The sequence below is a fragment of the Triticum aestivum genome, chromosome 3D, assembly GCF_018294505.1.
Source record: "Triticum aestivum cultivar Chinese Spring chromosome 3D, IWGSC CS RefSeq v2.1, whole genome shotgun sequence".
Taxonomy (NCBI): domain Eukaryota; kingdom Viridiplantae; phylum Streptophyta; class Magnoliopsida; order Poales; family Poaceae; genus Triticum; species Triticum aestivum.
In genome coordinates, this window is record NC_057802.1 from 605,753,323 (window position 1) to 605,768,540 (window position 15,218).

General features: G+C 46.6%; 2 protein-coding genes across 2 annotated transcripts; one reads left to right on the top strand and one right to left on the bottom strand.

The window, feature by feature from the left end:
• Nucleotides 1-379: 379 nt before the first annotated feature.
• LOC123080893 (VAMP-like protein YKT61) lies at nucleotides 380-3,537 on the top strand. Its single transcript, XM_044503833.1, has 6 exons — nucleotides 380-853; nucleotides 954-1,051; nucleotides 1,202-1,306; nucleotides 2,651-2,716; nucleotides 3,044-3,130; nucleotides 3,302-3,537. The coding sequence occupies exons 1-6, from the start codon at nucleotides 613-615 to the stop codon at nucleotides 3,350-3,352; spliced, it is 648 nt and encodes a 215-aa protein (XP_044359768.1). The 5' UTR covers nucleotides 380-612; the 3' UTR covers nucleotides 3,353-3,537.
• Nucleotides 3,538-3,676: 139 nt separating this feature from the next.
• Nucleotides 3,677-5,030, bottom strand: LOC123080894 (IQ motif and SEC7 domain-containing protein 2). The gene is made up of 3 exons (XM_044503834.1): nucleotides 4,588-5,030; nucleotides 4,049-4,474; nucleotides 3,677-3,941 (listed from the first exon to the last, which is right to left on the bottom strand). Exons 1-3 carry the CDS (start codon nucleotides 4,696-4,698, stop codon nucleotides 3,837-3,839), a joined length of 642 nt encoding a protein of 213 aa, XP_044359769.1. The 5' UTR covers nucleotides 4,699-5,030; the 3' UTR covers nucleotides 3,677-3,836.
• Between the last annotated feature and the right edge of the window lie 10,188 nt (nucleotides 5,031-15,218).

The window sequence follows — 15,218 nt, forward strand, 5'->3', positions numbered from 1 at the left end:
CTGCCATATGTGCAGCCAAATTTCGGTTAGTTTGGTCCTAGCCCTAGCACCCCGACGTCTGTATTCTTTCCGTAATAATACTTCTACCGGCTTCGGCTTTGGTAATGAATAAATCCATAATTTTTTCAAATCTGTATCAGGATTGTGTTTGCTCCCGAGGGCATAGCGGCTCCCTTGACGTACGGCTCCTGCCGTTGTGGCGCTGCTATGTGGGCCTGTTTCCCAATAAGCCCACCTGTTAGTGGTCGGACGGCACCCTGCCGAACGGCAGAGGATCCTCGTCCGGATTTCGGTATGTATGGTGGATCCAAGTTCCTTAAGAACAAAGGCAAATAAATAAATAAATACAGGAGGATAATAAACACAATGGATCACACACACGGCATCGCATAAGCAAACCAGAGGAAAATAAAAACAAGAAGCAAAACAGAGGAGACGGCCCACGTCGACTCCTCCTCCCCCCAAATCGCATCGCATCGCATTCGCCGACGCGACACGCACCGGCAGCGGCGTGCCGGCGACGGTGGTTTGATTTGTCGTCCCTTCCCTCGCCAACTAGCCGGCCCCCGGACCCGGCATCCCCCCCTTCCCATCCCATCCCGCCCCGCCCCGATGAAGATCACGGCGCTGCTGGTGCTCCGGTCCCCGGGGGACGCCTCCTCCTCCTCGTCCTCCTCGGCCGGAGGGGGCGGCGCTGGGGAGCAGCAGCAGGCGGCGGTGCTGGCGAACGCGTCGGACGTGACCCGCTTCGGCTTCTTCCAGCGGCCGGCCGCGCGCGAGTTCATCGTCTTCGTCGCCCGCACCGTCGCGCTCCGCACCCGCGCCGGCACCCGCCAGACCGTCCAGCACCAAGGTGACCGCCACCCCTCTCCGCCGCTCGAATCTGGCCTGAATCTGTTCTGAATCTGATCTGACGCCCTCCGCCTGGCCTCCCCTGCCCCTGCCGCCCGCAGAGTACAAGGTGCATTGCTACAACCAGGGCGGCCTCTGCGCCGTCGCCTTCACCGACGACCACTACCCCGTCCGGAGCGCCTTCTCCCTCCTCGGCAAGGTGCCGCCGCCTCCAAGATTAATGCTTTCCTCTGCGATCAGTCGATTCCCCCCTGACGTTTTCTTCTTGTACTGAAAAAACAGTGAATCTGATTGTTGTGTTCACCACGTTAGTCTCACTCACATTGGTTATTCCTTTGGATTCTCGCAGGTTCTTGAGGAATACCTGAAGAGTTTCGGAGACTCGTGGAGGACAGCGGAAGACAAGGCCACCCAGCATTGGCAATATCTCGACGACGCCTTGGCTAAATACCAGGTCCACTCATTTGATCATCTCCAATGTTTTTCTGTCGCTGCTTGAGCAAGTATGTAGCTCTCTGTCAGGTTGTAGCCTTGAAAGATGTAAATGCACATCTCTGGGCAGGTGCCTTGGAAATCTGAGTTTGTAACAATTTCCTATTTGGTCGTGGATAGTGACGATAGCAGGCTCTGCATCTAGGCACCCTGAAGAATATTGCAACTGACAGAAGCAAGCAAATCATAAACATTGTCTGCGCGCCCATTCTTATGATCTTCACATTCAGAATCATTATACTTCCAGTCCAGATTTGTTCAAATGCCATTTGACCATCTCTAATGTTTCTCTATCACTGCTTGAATAAGTAGCTCTTTTGGTTGTAGCTTTTGAAAATGTAAACGCACATCTCTGTCAGCTGACTGAGTTCCTTGGAATTCTTAGTTCATAATCTCCAATTTTGACGATAGTAGCTTCTTGCATCCAGGTGAATGCGATGCATAAACATAATGCAACTTATAGAGCAAGCAAATCATATAAATTATTTGCACACCCATTGTTATGGACTCAACACTTTGCCTGACATTCATAACCATTATACTTCCTCCTGTCCAAATTTGTTGTCTTATGACGTGATAGTGTCCCACTTGTTGTTCACATGGAACCTGGCCCCGGTTCAGTGGTAGCTGGAAATTGGAGATAATAATAATAATAATAAGTTTCTTGCTAGTTGGGTTATTTACTTATGCACATATTCCGTGTATTAGAGATAAGTTTTCCTGAACTTTCGAGATTGTCTCTTATGGGTTGGTCAAGTCTGTCCTACAAAAGGGATACCATCATATCCACTTCCAATTAATGAATATAATGAATTGTGTGTGTCCGATACAGCATTATCTCTTCCAAATTTATAGTCAAATCTCACCCTTCTGGTTGGTCTTTCCTTTAGGGTAGTTGTCCATTGGGGGCTCATGTTCTCAACAAAATTACTTGTCATTCTGGCTCTGTTGTCCATACATGTAGTATGAAGAGTTTGTGCTTCGATTATTGACATGACTTGCGCCTAATAATTGTACAATCATCTCTCTAACATCAGTGCCAATAAGCACTACCAATAAACAATCATAATGTTCATGCAACCAAAATCAACTTGCCAAAAGCCTAAAACATCATCTATTTTAAACTGTAGCCAGTAGCTTTGTCCATGGAGTGGGTTCAGACAAGATCCATGCATAGTTTTTGCCTCTTGTTTTCTGGGTATTTCTGCAAATTTAAAATACCTACCTCAAGCATGGTTTTACTGCTTAGACGATGCTTGTTTTGTCAGTAATTGATCTGTTTGCCTTCCGATTATTTTTGCTATAGGATCCTGCAGAGGCCAACAAACTGATGAAGATCCAGAGAGACTTAGATGAAACCAAGATTATTCTTGTAAGTATGCTATCCCTGTGAACCTAATTGCATTCCTCTTTTAACTTATTGCCTATGTTCTGAATATATTGTTTATGGATGTGCGCGAATGGTTATATTGTTCAGTTGTGTTCACTGTTCAGCAAAGACTGCATTATGTGTATCAGCTTTATGTTCAGTTCAGATTCGGTCCCGTTGCACCATGAGTGAGCATGCGCATATAGATCGTACATAATTAACAAGCTAGGTGTATTGCCGGAATTTGATTTATGTGAACAGTTGGACACAAGTACCTATGTCTGTTCTTTTTTCTGCACATCTGTTTATCCATAATTTGGGTGATTGCAGCACAAGACCATCGACAGCGTGCTGCAAAGGGGCGAACGACTGGATAGCCTAGTAGAGAAGAGTTCTGATCTAAGCGTCGCTTCACAGGTAGGGATGCACTTTTTTTTCTCATTGGGTCATCGTGGTATGCTAATTGATAGATCCATGCTATGGATAGTGGTTATGGCAAGTGGACCTGTAACATTATGCCCCCTTTTAGCTAATGCTGTGCCTTTGTAGTCATGTTGTTGCTGATTGTTGCCCCTTGTTCCTATGCAGATGTTCTACAAGCAGGCCAAGAAAACCAACTCCTGCTGCACAATCCTGTAATAACCAAGCGGTAGTGGCGTCGAGCTCGATCACTAGTATCGGAACCACACGTGTCTACATCCATTTTCTCTGCTATGATCCTGAGACGTAGTAACTGTCATAAGCACCACGTCAGTGTCCAAACAGTGTATTGAACAACTAGTTGTCATGTGTGATTCTCTGTAAATAATGCATAAGTTTGGTCAGGTTGTGAGTTGCGTTTGCTGCTGCGTTCAAGCTACTTGCCAGTGCCATTTCTTAGAGACATGGACTAACTCCCTAGTAGCATTTTCTCGTCTATAACTGAACGGATGGCTAACACATTTCCATAGAAAAAAGAGCAGAGGACAGATGAGTGCACATTTCTGAATGGATCCCAAAGTTTTTGCACTAGGCAGATGAAATGATGATGATCCACACTCACTCATATTTACAGTCATTCAAAAGACAGGTACGAAACATGTAAGAGTTGACACGGCGGCAAAGCGAAGGACAATGATTTCAGCTAGCTCCAGGAGGACAGCAACAAGGCAACAGTGGAGAGGACGGCCATCAGGAGGCCAATCATGGCGCCCCCGGCGCGGACTGGCTCGGCGGCACGCCCGGCCACCTGCACGAAAAGCGACGGTGAGTGCCTGCCTACACTGTGACAAATGTCACGTCGCCATCACGGAAAAGTGCAAGACCGTTGCCGGGCCGGCGGCGGTTTGTGCGTACCTTGGCGTTGTCGTCGGCGCGGGTCGTGTCCGGGAGCGGGCGCACGGTGGCGGTGTCGGTGACGCCGGTGGGCAGCGGCACGGTGGGGTTGCTGCCGATGAACGGGTACCCCTCGCCGTCTCCCTTTTTCGGCAGTGCTCCGGATGGGCCGCTCGCAGAGACGCCCACCGTCGGCTCCAGCGGGAACCCGAAGTGCGGCGTGGTGGTCGCCTGCGGCTCCGGGGCCCGCGTGTAGACCGGCAACGGCGGGCGAGACGATGGCAGGCCGTCGGCCCCTGCGGTCGGCGACGGCGACGGAGCGTGGTGCGGCGATGCCGGAGCAGGCGAGTGCCCGTGCTGACGGTGGTGGTGGTGCGGGCGCGGGGACGCTGCAGGTGCAGGGCCGTGGCGGTAGCCTCCGCGTCCAGGTCCAGGCGAAGGTTGCCGCTGCGAGAAAGAAGTTATAGGAGCAGCAGCTCAGTCAGCCATTGTTGCTTCATGCGAGCGAGCGGGCGGGCTAGAAGAGACGGGACAGAGAGACGGAGGCAGAGTTAAGTTACCCTGGGGTCGGCCGGCACGGAGTAGGCCGCGGAGGCGGCGCAGCAGAGAAGCCAGACGGCGACGAGAGCGAGAGAGGGAGCGGGGACGCCGCCATTGCGCTCCATCCTCATCCACCTAGCTAGGTAGCTCGCTGAGCCTCCTCTCGGCGCGCGCAGCTTGTAAAATGGCTCTCTGCCTCACAGCTGCTGCTGCACTCCAGTACAAGGACTGGTAGTTGAGTGGCAGGAGTAATGGATGGGTCAGAGGCCTGAGCTACCTACTGCTTCACGCTGAGACGAGGGGGGCAGCAATGGCGGCAGCAGGGGTTGGCGCGGGCTTTAAATGCGGGAGGGGCGCAGGCGGAGCACGAGGAGGCGGTGATGATGACCACTAGTGGCTGTAGCTGCAGCCGCTTTGGCGCCGGGAGGGAGCGTGCAGAGGAAAAGGAAAGGAGGGTGCGAGTGAGGAGACCGAAAGCTCTTTCTTCCTTTCTTCTTTCTCGTTGTGAGTGTGGGGATGGGGAATGCGAGGCTCCTTCGTTCGGAATCTTTGGGCGCTGTGCGGCGTGTCGCACTGTTTGCTTGGCTTTGCTTGCTTTCTCCTTTGAATTCCTGGCTTTGCTTTGGGACCGGGATAGGGGTGAGTTTACAAATCCTTTTGCAAGGTTTCCTTGTCGCGACGCCGAATGTTTTCAACTTTGCTCCAGCGTACGCATGCCAGCGGGACGGCGTCGAATTTGACTGCCACGGGTACTGTGCGGTGATTCAGCATACAACAGTGCGAGTGCAACCAACGATAAGAATATTGATATTGAACTCACGGTCCGTCTAATTCATATCTAGATGTTTTTTAACGATGTCACATCTAAGCTCCCACAAATATATAATGCAGCAACAAGAAATAAAAAAAAAATAGGACAAAAAAATAGACCACAAGCTGAGTGGACATAAGCTTAGATGTGACATAACTATCTCGCATCTACATGTGTCCTAGACAGACCCTTGAACTCGAGCTCCAGCCAGCTGCCTCAAAAGTCATGATCTACTACCAAAGATAAGCGGACGATATACTACCTCGGCATGGCTCGGGGAGCGTATGTTTACCCCCGCGTCAAGGATTTATTTCACAAATGTTTCCGTTTTCAAGGTCTTTCTCGAGGACAAAACCGTGCACGTGCTTGGAGTCGTAGGGTTCTCTCAACCAAGGGTACGGTCGCGAGGGTAAGGTAGAGCAGACGGCACACTTGCAAAGATAGAGAATAGCTGTAGCTCTAGCAATCTAGCACCACTCATGTAAAGGACATAAATCCATTTTTAGCTCACGTCCAGGTACTCTCGAAATAAAGCCTGGCCATGTTTATAGAAACGGGCTTGCTAAAGCTCAAGTAGACTGAGATTTAATCGAGTCTCGGTCAACTGAGATCCTAATCAAGTCTCAATTGACTGCATAGTCGTTAGATCTTTGCATGGAGATCCGTGCTGCACTAAGCACCATCCAACGGACCACGCATCATTTTTCCACACAGTTTGCAACATATCATCCAATCGCTTGCAGCATCCGTCTTGCTGGTTGTAGCATGTCATCTCATCGGACACAACCGTTGCCCTCGTCGATTGTAGCACGTCGTCTCACCGGTCGCGACCATTGATGGTTGCATCATTTAGTCACAACAGTTGTAGCTTCTATTGTCATTGCTTACATTCGTTCCTTTTTCTTCTTTCTTTTTCATTGTGGGTTTCTTGTTCTTTTGTTTTCTATGTGTTTCTCTATTGGGTTTTATCGGTTTTCTTTCAGTTTTCAATTGGTTTTTTATTCACTTTCTCTGTTTCTATTATCATTATTTTTCAAATACATGTCAAATTTTATTTAAATACATGCTCACAAAATTTCATATAAAAGTTTAACATTTTTTAGATACACACCGAACATTTTCTGGTACTCCCTCCGTCCCATAATATAAGATCATTTTGCGAGCTAAAACAACTTGCAAAACGATCTTATATTATGGGACGGAGGGAGTACAAGTTAAACATTTTTTAAATACATGTTAAACTTTTTCAGGTACAAATTATGTATTTTCTGAACAAATGTTGAACGTTTTTATGAATACATGATGAATTTTTTAACATGCATTGAAATATTTTCATAAATGCCATAAACATTTGTTAAGAAAATATTTTTAAAATTTTATGAACATTTTTTTTTGAATGGTACGAAATTTTTCCCTAAATTATGTGAATATTTTTTACATTGTATGATCATTTTAGAAAAATGTCAACTGCTGTGATTTTTTAAAATGGCACGAACATTTTTTTCATGGCAGGAATCATATTTTCAAAATTACGCAAAGATTTTCTTACATTTTATAAACATTTTCTAAAAATGTCACGAACAAAATTTTGAAACGCCTGAATATATTTTAAATGTTTTGAATGTTATTTTAATGGTATCAATATTTTCTCAAAGTTGCATGAACATGTTTCTACACTGCATGATTTTTTTAATGCATGATAATTTCTTCTTTTTTCAAGTTAGATAATTGGATTTGCACAAAAGAAAACTAGAAATTCCATATACCATAGAAATCAAGGAAAGCAAAGTATACCCTATTCATTCGTAATAATCATGGACTTAACGACTTGCATGCACATCCTAGCACATGTTCCTCGCCGCCAAGGGCATCTTTTAAGTGTGACCAATTTTCTAGTATTTCATATGAACACTTCTAAATATTTAAGCAAATTAGCCTTTTGAAATATATTCATTTAGAATATTTCAATTGCATAAACAAAAGTAAAAAAAAAGAATGAAGCAAAGATAAGTGAATGTAACTAAAATGGAAAAGGTAACGTACCAGCACTGGCCCCGCCCACTAACAGATTCCCTTGAGGCCAGGAGAGCTACCGTCTCGCAATAGGCGAGACTCGACGTCTCCCCCTCCCGTACATGAATGGTCATGTCTGCTGAAGTGTTTGGAGCATGAATGAGTGCACAGTTGGGATTTTCTCCCAGATATACTCGACGAAATGGCCACTAGACACATTGATGTTCTTTTGTGATAATGCGAAGATATTATTAAGGTGGAAACTCTTATGTGCAATGAGGTGCAAATTAGCCAAAATGATACTTGGGTATACGAATTGGGTGAAAGTGAGTCCGGGAAGAGAGACAACAACATGACATCATGTGGAACTAGATCATCAATGACGCGCGTTGCTGCGTCCATCTGTTTTAATGTAGAATGACAGTAATTTATGTCATTATACGAATATTAAAGTTAACTTGCATATTGGTTAGTGATCGAAGAGGTTTTTTTTTGGAAGAAAACAGAAATATTGAGAATCTTCGAATAGGGCAAAAAGAAGATAAACAAACTTTCCTAGGTGTCAACCCTTTATAGTCTCCTCGTTCGGTGATATGCATCTGTATAGGTTCCAGAAAACCATTAGTAACTATCACCTTGTCTTATTATCCATCTTGCACTGAAGTCTAAAAACACACCTCACTCTGATGATCCTTGGTGGTCTTTCATTCTTCCCATCAACATCTATCATAAGGGATGCATAGTGTAACAAATATACTTAGATATTAAAAAGTCAGAGGGAAGATTGTGATGCAACCAAGGAGAGATATGCATTCTACTATTATCACTTTCATTAGTGTTGTCCTTGTCCTCAGGCTCTATCATTACAGCTAGTGATCACCATTATTATTTTGAGGTACTGATAGGTTACTCTATTACGATTTGACTAATGATAGGTGAAAGTTGTTAGTTGTAGTTTTGAGTAATAACATTGCTGCCATCTGCATGAGTATCGAAGCTACGTCGGGTATAGCCCGACAATCATGAACAATTCACTCATACAAGTAAATAAATCAGACAGAAAACAACAATATTTTGGGGGACACTGAAACCCTTTACGTAATTGTAGAGAGGGTAAGCATGGACAAAAATGAATTCCTTAGTAAAAAAAAAGTGTATGTATACCGATATAGTAATCATTCACTCGAAAGATTAAATTTACACAAAATGGTACAATTTCAGGACATATTTTTGGAATGCTAGATAAACCAACATTCCCATTAATTTATCAATTGGACTAGCATTCAGCAAAATCTTAAATTCATGCAAAAGAAGAAAGCTCAAAGATAACTTTGAGTCACAGCAATAGCTTTATATCTAAAAGGCTACCAGGTTAATCCCCATAAGAAGTGAGAATCAACAATCTCGTATACTACCTGAGATAGGTCTTGCCAAGATTTCATTTTCATCTTTTCATGACAAAACCACATTCACTTAATTGAATTACATTACAGGGTAATGTCCATCACACAAATTCATGTAAAAGTCAGGTTACATTTTTCAGCTCATAATAGAAGTTTTTAATCTGAGAAGGGCATCATTTGATTGAGAAGAGGTTCAGATGTTAATTTTATTAGGATACTAAGTTTAAATATCCTCCAAGGCTAGCTGTTGGAATGACCAGGGTTGAAAGTCGAATTATTGTTGATCTGCATTTAAATTTGCATAAAATGTGAAAGGCAAAAGGAGATAAAAGGAGAATGATATCTTTTGGCGAAACTAACATTCGACGAGTGACTAGAATTTTTGCACTTTTTACTTTTCTGTTCAAAGTAACATGCATGTCCCATATGGGAATAAATAGCTAGTTCCATGGTATGAATGACACCAGCGCATAATCTAAGCAGTATATAAATGCTAAAACATGAAAACATGATGTATGAAGTCACTGTGAAATTATCACCTTTCCAGGAGCCATTGGAGATTGTCCAGTTAAAAAATGAGCAAAAGCAAAATACGAGCACCAACTGCACGCACACATATTGGATTGAGTTGCATTTTGCATACACCAACAAGCCTGAATGAATCGACCACAAGCAGGACGAACACCACCTGCACAAAATTGGGACATGGAAGATTTTAGGACAATTTAATTGGTGGGTAAAAGAGGGGATCAGGCAAGGACATGAACGCAGATAGAGGGCAACCTAGCCAAGCACCATGGCTGCGTGAGGTCCTAGTGCTGCAGGAACAAGGGTGATAGGAAAGCAGGAGGAGAAGAAGTATATATGCAAGCGCACGTGGTGGATTTGATGCAGGCTAGAAGGAAGAAACCGATCGTCCTTGGCGAATGAAACGCCTGGATGGAACCGATCGCTCTTCTCTGCTCCTCGCATCGGGGGAGATCGGGACTGGATGGATCGGACGCGGTCGCTCCTCTGGGTCCCCATTACGAAGCCCACTTTGGCGAAGCGATGTAATGGGCTGGACGACGGCCCAGGGAACCAGAAGCCTTCGTTTCGGCCTCCAGGGCAGCGGCCCATTTCGTCAAAAAACAAAAAAGCAGCGGCCCATAGGACAGACGGGCCAGTATTAGACAGATGCGGGGCAGAAGGCTTTAGGCAAGAGATCTGACGGCCGAAAACATCCACATCATGAAAACGGACGACCGAAAACGCAAATCGCTGTGAGGGCAGGGAGTAGGTGCGGTTATACTGTCCTTTAATTAATTAAATTAATGTATTACCGCGGGGAAACAAAAAATTGGCATATTTGTAAACATGTATCAGGGTATGAATCAACACTACGGCATGAGTAAACCAAGTAAGAGTTTTCAACTAGTCGATCAAAGTCTTGGCATCGCCGAAAACAAATGCTTTTTTTTTACCTGTTCAGGTGAAGACCTTTAGAGTACTTCAAAAACCTGGATGCTGTTTTTTTTTTTTTTGCGAACACGCAAAAGACTTGCGTGTCGATGTATTAGATGAAGAAGAGTATGTTACAGTGGTTGTACAGGGGCTGTCACTCGCATGGGCGGGCTACCAGGACGCTCCCTGTACACGTCATCACCCGCAGCCTAGAGGAAGTATTTCCAAATGTGCGCCAACCCGGCCGCGCCAGAGAGCTTCCCTACGACAGAGCTCGGTGCAAACGACAGCTGCTATTGCGCTCCTTCCACAGCATCCACACCACGAGCAGGACGATTGAGTCAAAACCCTTCCTGGCCGGTGCGCGAGTCTGGCCACCAGTGAACCAGGGCGGGGGCGTGAAACATGCGCCAAGCCGCACGATGAGAGAGTCGAGAGCCAGACCAGACCTCAAGGGCGCAGTGTACACGCCTGCCGCAGTCCACTTCCAGACAGTCCGATCGGCGACATCATTGCTCAAGACGATCCAGGAGCTGGAGGAATTGCATGATTACACGCACACAGAGAGCGCGCCGGAGATGTCTCGGGTCCACGCACGTTTCAGCAGCGCTTCAGCAACAGTTGGAGAGGCGCGTGCGCGTCCAGAAAAGGGTTGAGCGGCCGTTGCCAACCACAACCCGGGTTGAGGCGTCGAAAAGCGACTGCACTTCGGGCTCGGCGGCCCCCTGCAAGCCGGCCCGGCCCGACATGGGTTGCCGGTCCCTAGTTGCCAGAGCCAACGAGCGCGGAAGGAGAAGCTAGCCCAGCAGTTTGAGATTCAGCACGCCGTATTCCACCGGGCGACAAACTTGATCCCATGCGACGAGGCAGTGACCTCCCTTTACCGCCTCCGTGCCCTTCCAGAAGAAGGCGCGGATGCACTTCTCGAGCGCTAGCAGCAGCCACGCCGGGAGCTGCATTGCTATGGCATGATACACCGGGATAGAGGTGAGTACTGATTTTGCGAGGACAAGCCGATCGACCAACAGTGGAGATCATGCCGGCGATCCATGGCGGCAGCTTGCGGAAAACCTTGTCCAGAAGCGGCTGCAGGCATAGGACAGCGGCAGACCGAGGTATGTGCACGGGAAGTACTGTACAGCGCAGGGAAAATGTGTCGCAGCAACAGCCATGTCGTCCTGCGAGCAGCGAATGGGGGAAACCCGAGGCACCTCCGAAGCAGTCCAGGACGGCGCGAATGCAGTTGAGGTCTTGCGGCAGAGGACGGACGAAAATCACGACATCGTCCGCGTACATAGATGTGCGGAGGCGAATGCCACGGCAAGGTATTGGTGCGAGGGTGCCCAGCGTCTCTGCCCGCCGGAGTAGCGCATTGAGGATCTCCATGACGAGGAGGAAAAGCAACGGCGAGAGGGGATCGCCTTGTCGCAGTCCACACCGATGAAGTAGTGGCCGGCCCGGCACACCATTCAGAAGAATTCGGGAGCTGGCCGTGGACAGAATGATGCATACCCAGGCGATGAATCGATGGCCAAATCCTACTAGATGGCGAAGCACCCGCAGCAAGAAAGGCCATGCTGTTGTACTTTTTTTTTTTTGCTTAAATAGGACACATGCAAACTATTAACAACAAAGTTATATATGCTCCGTGCAATGATGTTAACCCAAAATGTTAATCATTCCCTTGGAAACGAGCCACCATTAGACTAAAGTATTTTGTGTTCCAAAAAATGCAGCAGGTTGTTCACCAGGCTCTAAATGAATAAATGAAAAGAGGCCATAAAAACGAACGAGCCCGAATCCTCAGCAAGCCCGTCGAAGAAGCCACAGAAGATATGCCCATTCGATCCCAAAGTAGATCCGCAACTCCGCCGTCGGCCACCCCAATGGCGCCGCCGCAGCCAGCACCACCGCCGGAGACGCCGATCTTCCGAACCCCAGACGAGCTCCTCCACAACATCTTCCTCCACCGCACCCCTCCGCCGTCGCCGCCAGCGCCTTCGCCGGCTTCGACTTCTCCTGCTCCTCCTTCCTCCCCTCCACCGCCGGCCGTACCTGGAGGCCACTTGACTTCTTCGACGGACGCGCCCTCATCGCCGGCGCCCCAGTACAAGAAGAAAGCAGCGTTCTTGGTGTGCGCCACTTCCGGTACCACAATTTCTTGGTCAGGGACCTCGCCGTGCGCGACCCCGTGCACCGCCGCCACATCCTGCTGCCGGCCGTCCCCGGCGACCTGAAAGCGCTGGTCCATGAAACAGAACTTTTTTCGATCTGGAGACTTTCCTTGCTCCGGGCGATGATGATGAGGAGGAGGGTGATGTGCTTGGTGCAATGCAGAATGAATATTCTGCTTGTCTTCTCCTCCTCGGATGGGCAGTGGCGTTCTCTTCCATTTTACCAATGGAGAGCTCCTGAGGATGAGCTGTTTGATCTGCCGCCGGCTGAGGATGGGCTGTTTACTCGTCAGTTTGTCCACGGACGCTTCTGTTGGCGTCTGCTCTTCTTGAACAAGTTGGTCCTGCTTGATCCACGCACCATGGAGTCCTCTGCTCTCAACCTCCCACCTCAACTAGGATGGGGCAGCGAATTTGTCATTGTCGAGGCGGCACAAGGAATGTTCGGAATGCTGCGTAAAGTCCAAGACAGGCGCAGCGAAGATGACGACACGTATTTGCTGACGTATTCTTCTCTGAGGAACAACAAATGGCACTTGGAGAAGGTCATCCCGTTGCCGGTAAAGGGTGCTGCGCTGCTTTCCGTAGGCGCGGGATACCTGCTCATAGGAGCCCGGCCGTACACCAGATCTTCACATGAGAAGCCCAAGTTTGAGTTACTTTCGGTGGACGTCAAGACATTGCAGATCGAGTTGTTCGCGGAGCTAAGTGAAGCCACCTTACCTGATCAACTATATGTTGGTTTTCCACCATCATTGTGTGCGCCAACTATATGAAGCGGTCAGCATCTTGTCTGCTTTGCTTACAACAACAACAAAGAAAATACCATTGAAGTATTTATTTGATCATAATTTGCTTTTCCATTCTGCTTATTTCTTGCAAGTGTCGCTGTTTGCAGGTTAAATATTGTTGGTGGGTATGTAGGTGATAATCTAATGCCTAATTTATTGTGCAGTTGGAAACTCATTAGACTCAGGAAAACTACTATTATTTGTTTATTATCTTGTGAAGCCTCTTTGTTGCAATATTCTAGAGCTGCCCTTGGCCTTGAAATTTGAACTATATATGAATAGTTTTTCACATCATTAGATTATTCCCAGTTTCTTTATTTTTAAATATAACCTGTCTATGAGTACATTTAGTGGAACTGTTTATTTTGGGTTGTTTGTTGATTGTCTGTGTTGATCTGCTAAACAGGAAGGAGGAGGTATTATTGCTATCATTAATTCCAACTGATCTGGGCAAGTAACTTTATGCCTACAGTCGTATAGACGCCAAGACATAAAAGATAAAACAACCAAAAAGTTGTATACATGGATACACCGCTAAGCTTTTGCTTTTGTTTCCCTGGTCAGAATGTATTTAATCAGGTTCCTTATGTTCCTGTATCATATCCTTTCTTCATCTACAACCCTTTTAGCCTCATTATTGTCTCCTCTGCATCTGCTTTATCAAGCCCCCCAGCTCTTGCATCTGGCACGAGCCCATGATCTTGTTTCTTTCTTGAATAAATCAGTCGGCGTAGTGCATTCTTATCGTATGAACTCTAGGTTGCTTAATGTGATATGCACACATAGAACTTTCAGCTTGTGGCTTGATGCCATGTGCTCATCAGGACGGTTGCAAAGTACATATTTCTTGTTCCCTGATTATGATGTTCTTTCTTTTCATGTAATTCACTGTTACTGGGCAATGCGATAGTCACCTCTATGTCAACTTGATGCATCACATGCAGCAATTGATATATTTGATGCTTGTTATGTTACTTTGTAGGTCTGTATTCCTAGTGGTGCCCTGTTCATATGGAAAGCTCATGCTGTTTCATCTATCAACGGATGCTCACGCCATGTGGTCCAGGAAGAAGAGTTGGTTCCTCTGAGCGTGTTGTGGTCTAGGAAGAGAAGGTGATGCGTGGATCCGATGTATTCGAAAGTGATGCGTGGGTCGGATGTGTTTGCTTGTTCAATGCCAATGCCGTGTTGGAAGCTATGATGCGTGTGCGTTACACATACATTATTTCCCCCAGTTACAGCATTTGAATCGTATTTCAATCTCTGAACTTTTAGTTGCGGGCCATTCCCAAACCACTGAATCTCTGAACACTTCTGTTACTGCAATGCGATATTAATGTCTAATAAAGTGGGAGTGTGCTGCTTAAATTCTGAGCTTGCTTGATCCTGTGAACTGCAACGACAAGGAGGTCTAGGTAGAAGAAACAATGTATTGTACTCCCTCCATGTCTAGATACATCCGTATGTAGACAAATCCGAGACAAGTAATTCTGACGGAGGTAATATGATTACTCCCTCCTATCTGTATTACTTATCTAAGATTTGTCTAGATATGGATGTATCTAGACAAATGTAAAATAAGTAATATGGATGCGGAGAGAGTACTGAGATGAAATGATTCGTTTTGGTGAATCACAAGTAATAATTCACTGTAGGAGGCCCCTCACAGTTGTAGTGGAAGAGGCCCCGCCAGTCGTCGTCTTTGTTTTCATGCCGTAGAGAACTAAATTAAAACACCGAAAAAACCTTAGTTTCAAATCCATGCATAGAACCAACTATATACATCTCATACAAATGAAGAAACTAAATTATAGTGACGAAAGCCGCTTCATTTTGTCACCGTGTGTTCATACCGTCGTATTTGTTTACAGATCTGAGCCAATCTCTTCCTTCATCCTCGCTCGCATCTCCCGTACGAGAAAATCCCAGGGGAAAACATGGTCGTCGCGCTCGCCCTAGGCCACCTGAGCTTGCCGGCTACCCCGCGCATGGCCCCGGCCACCAGCACTCGCCGTC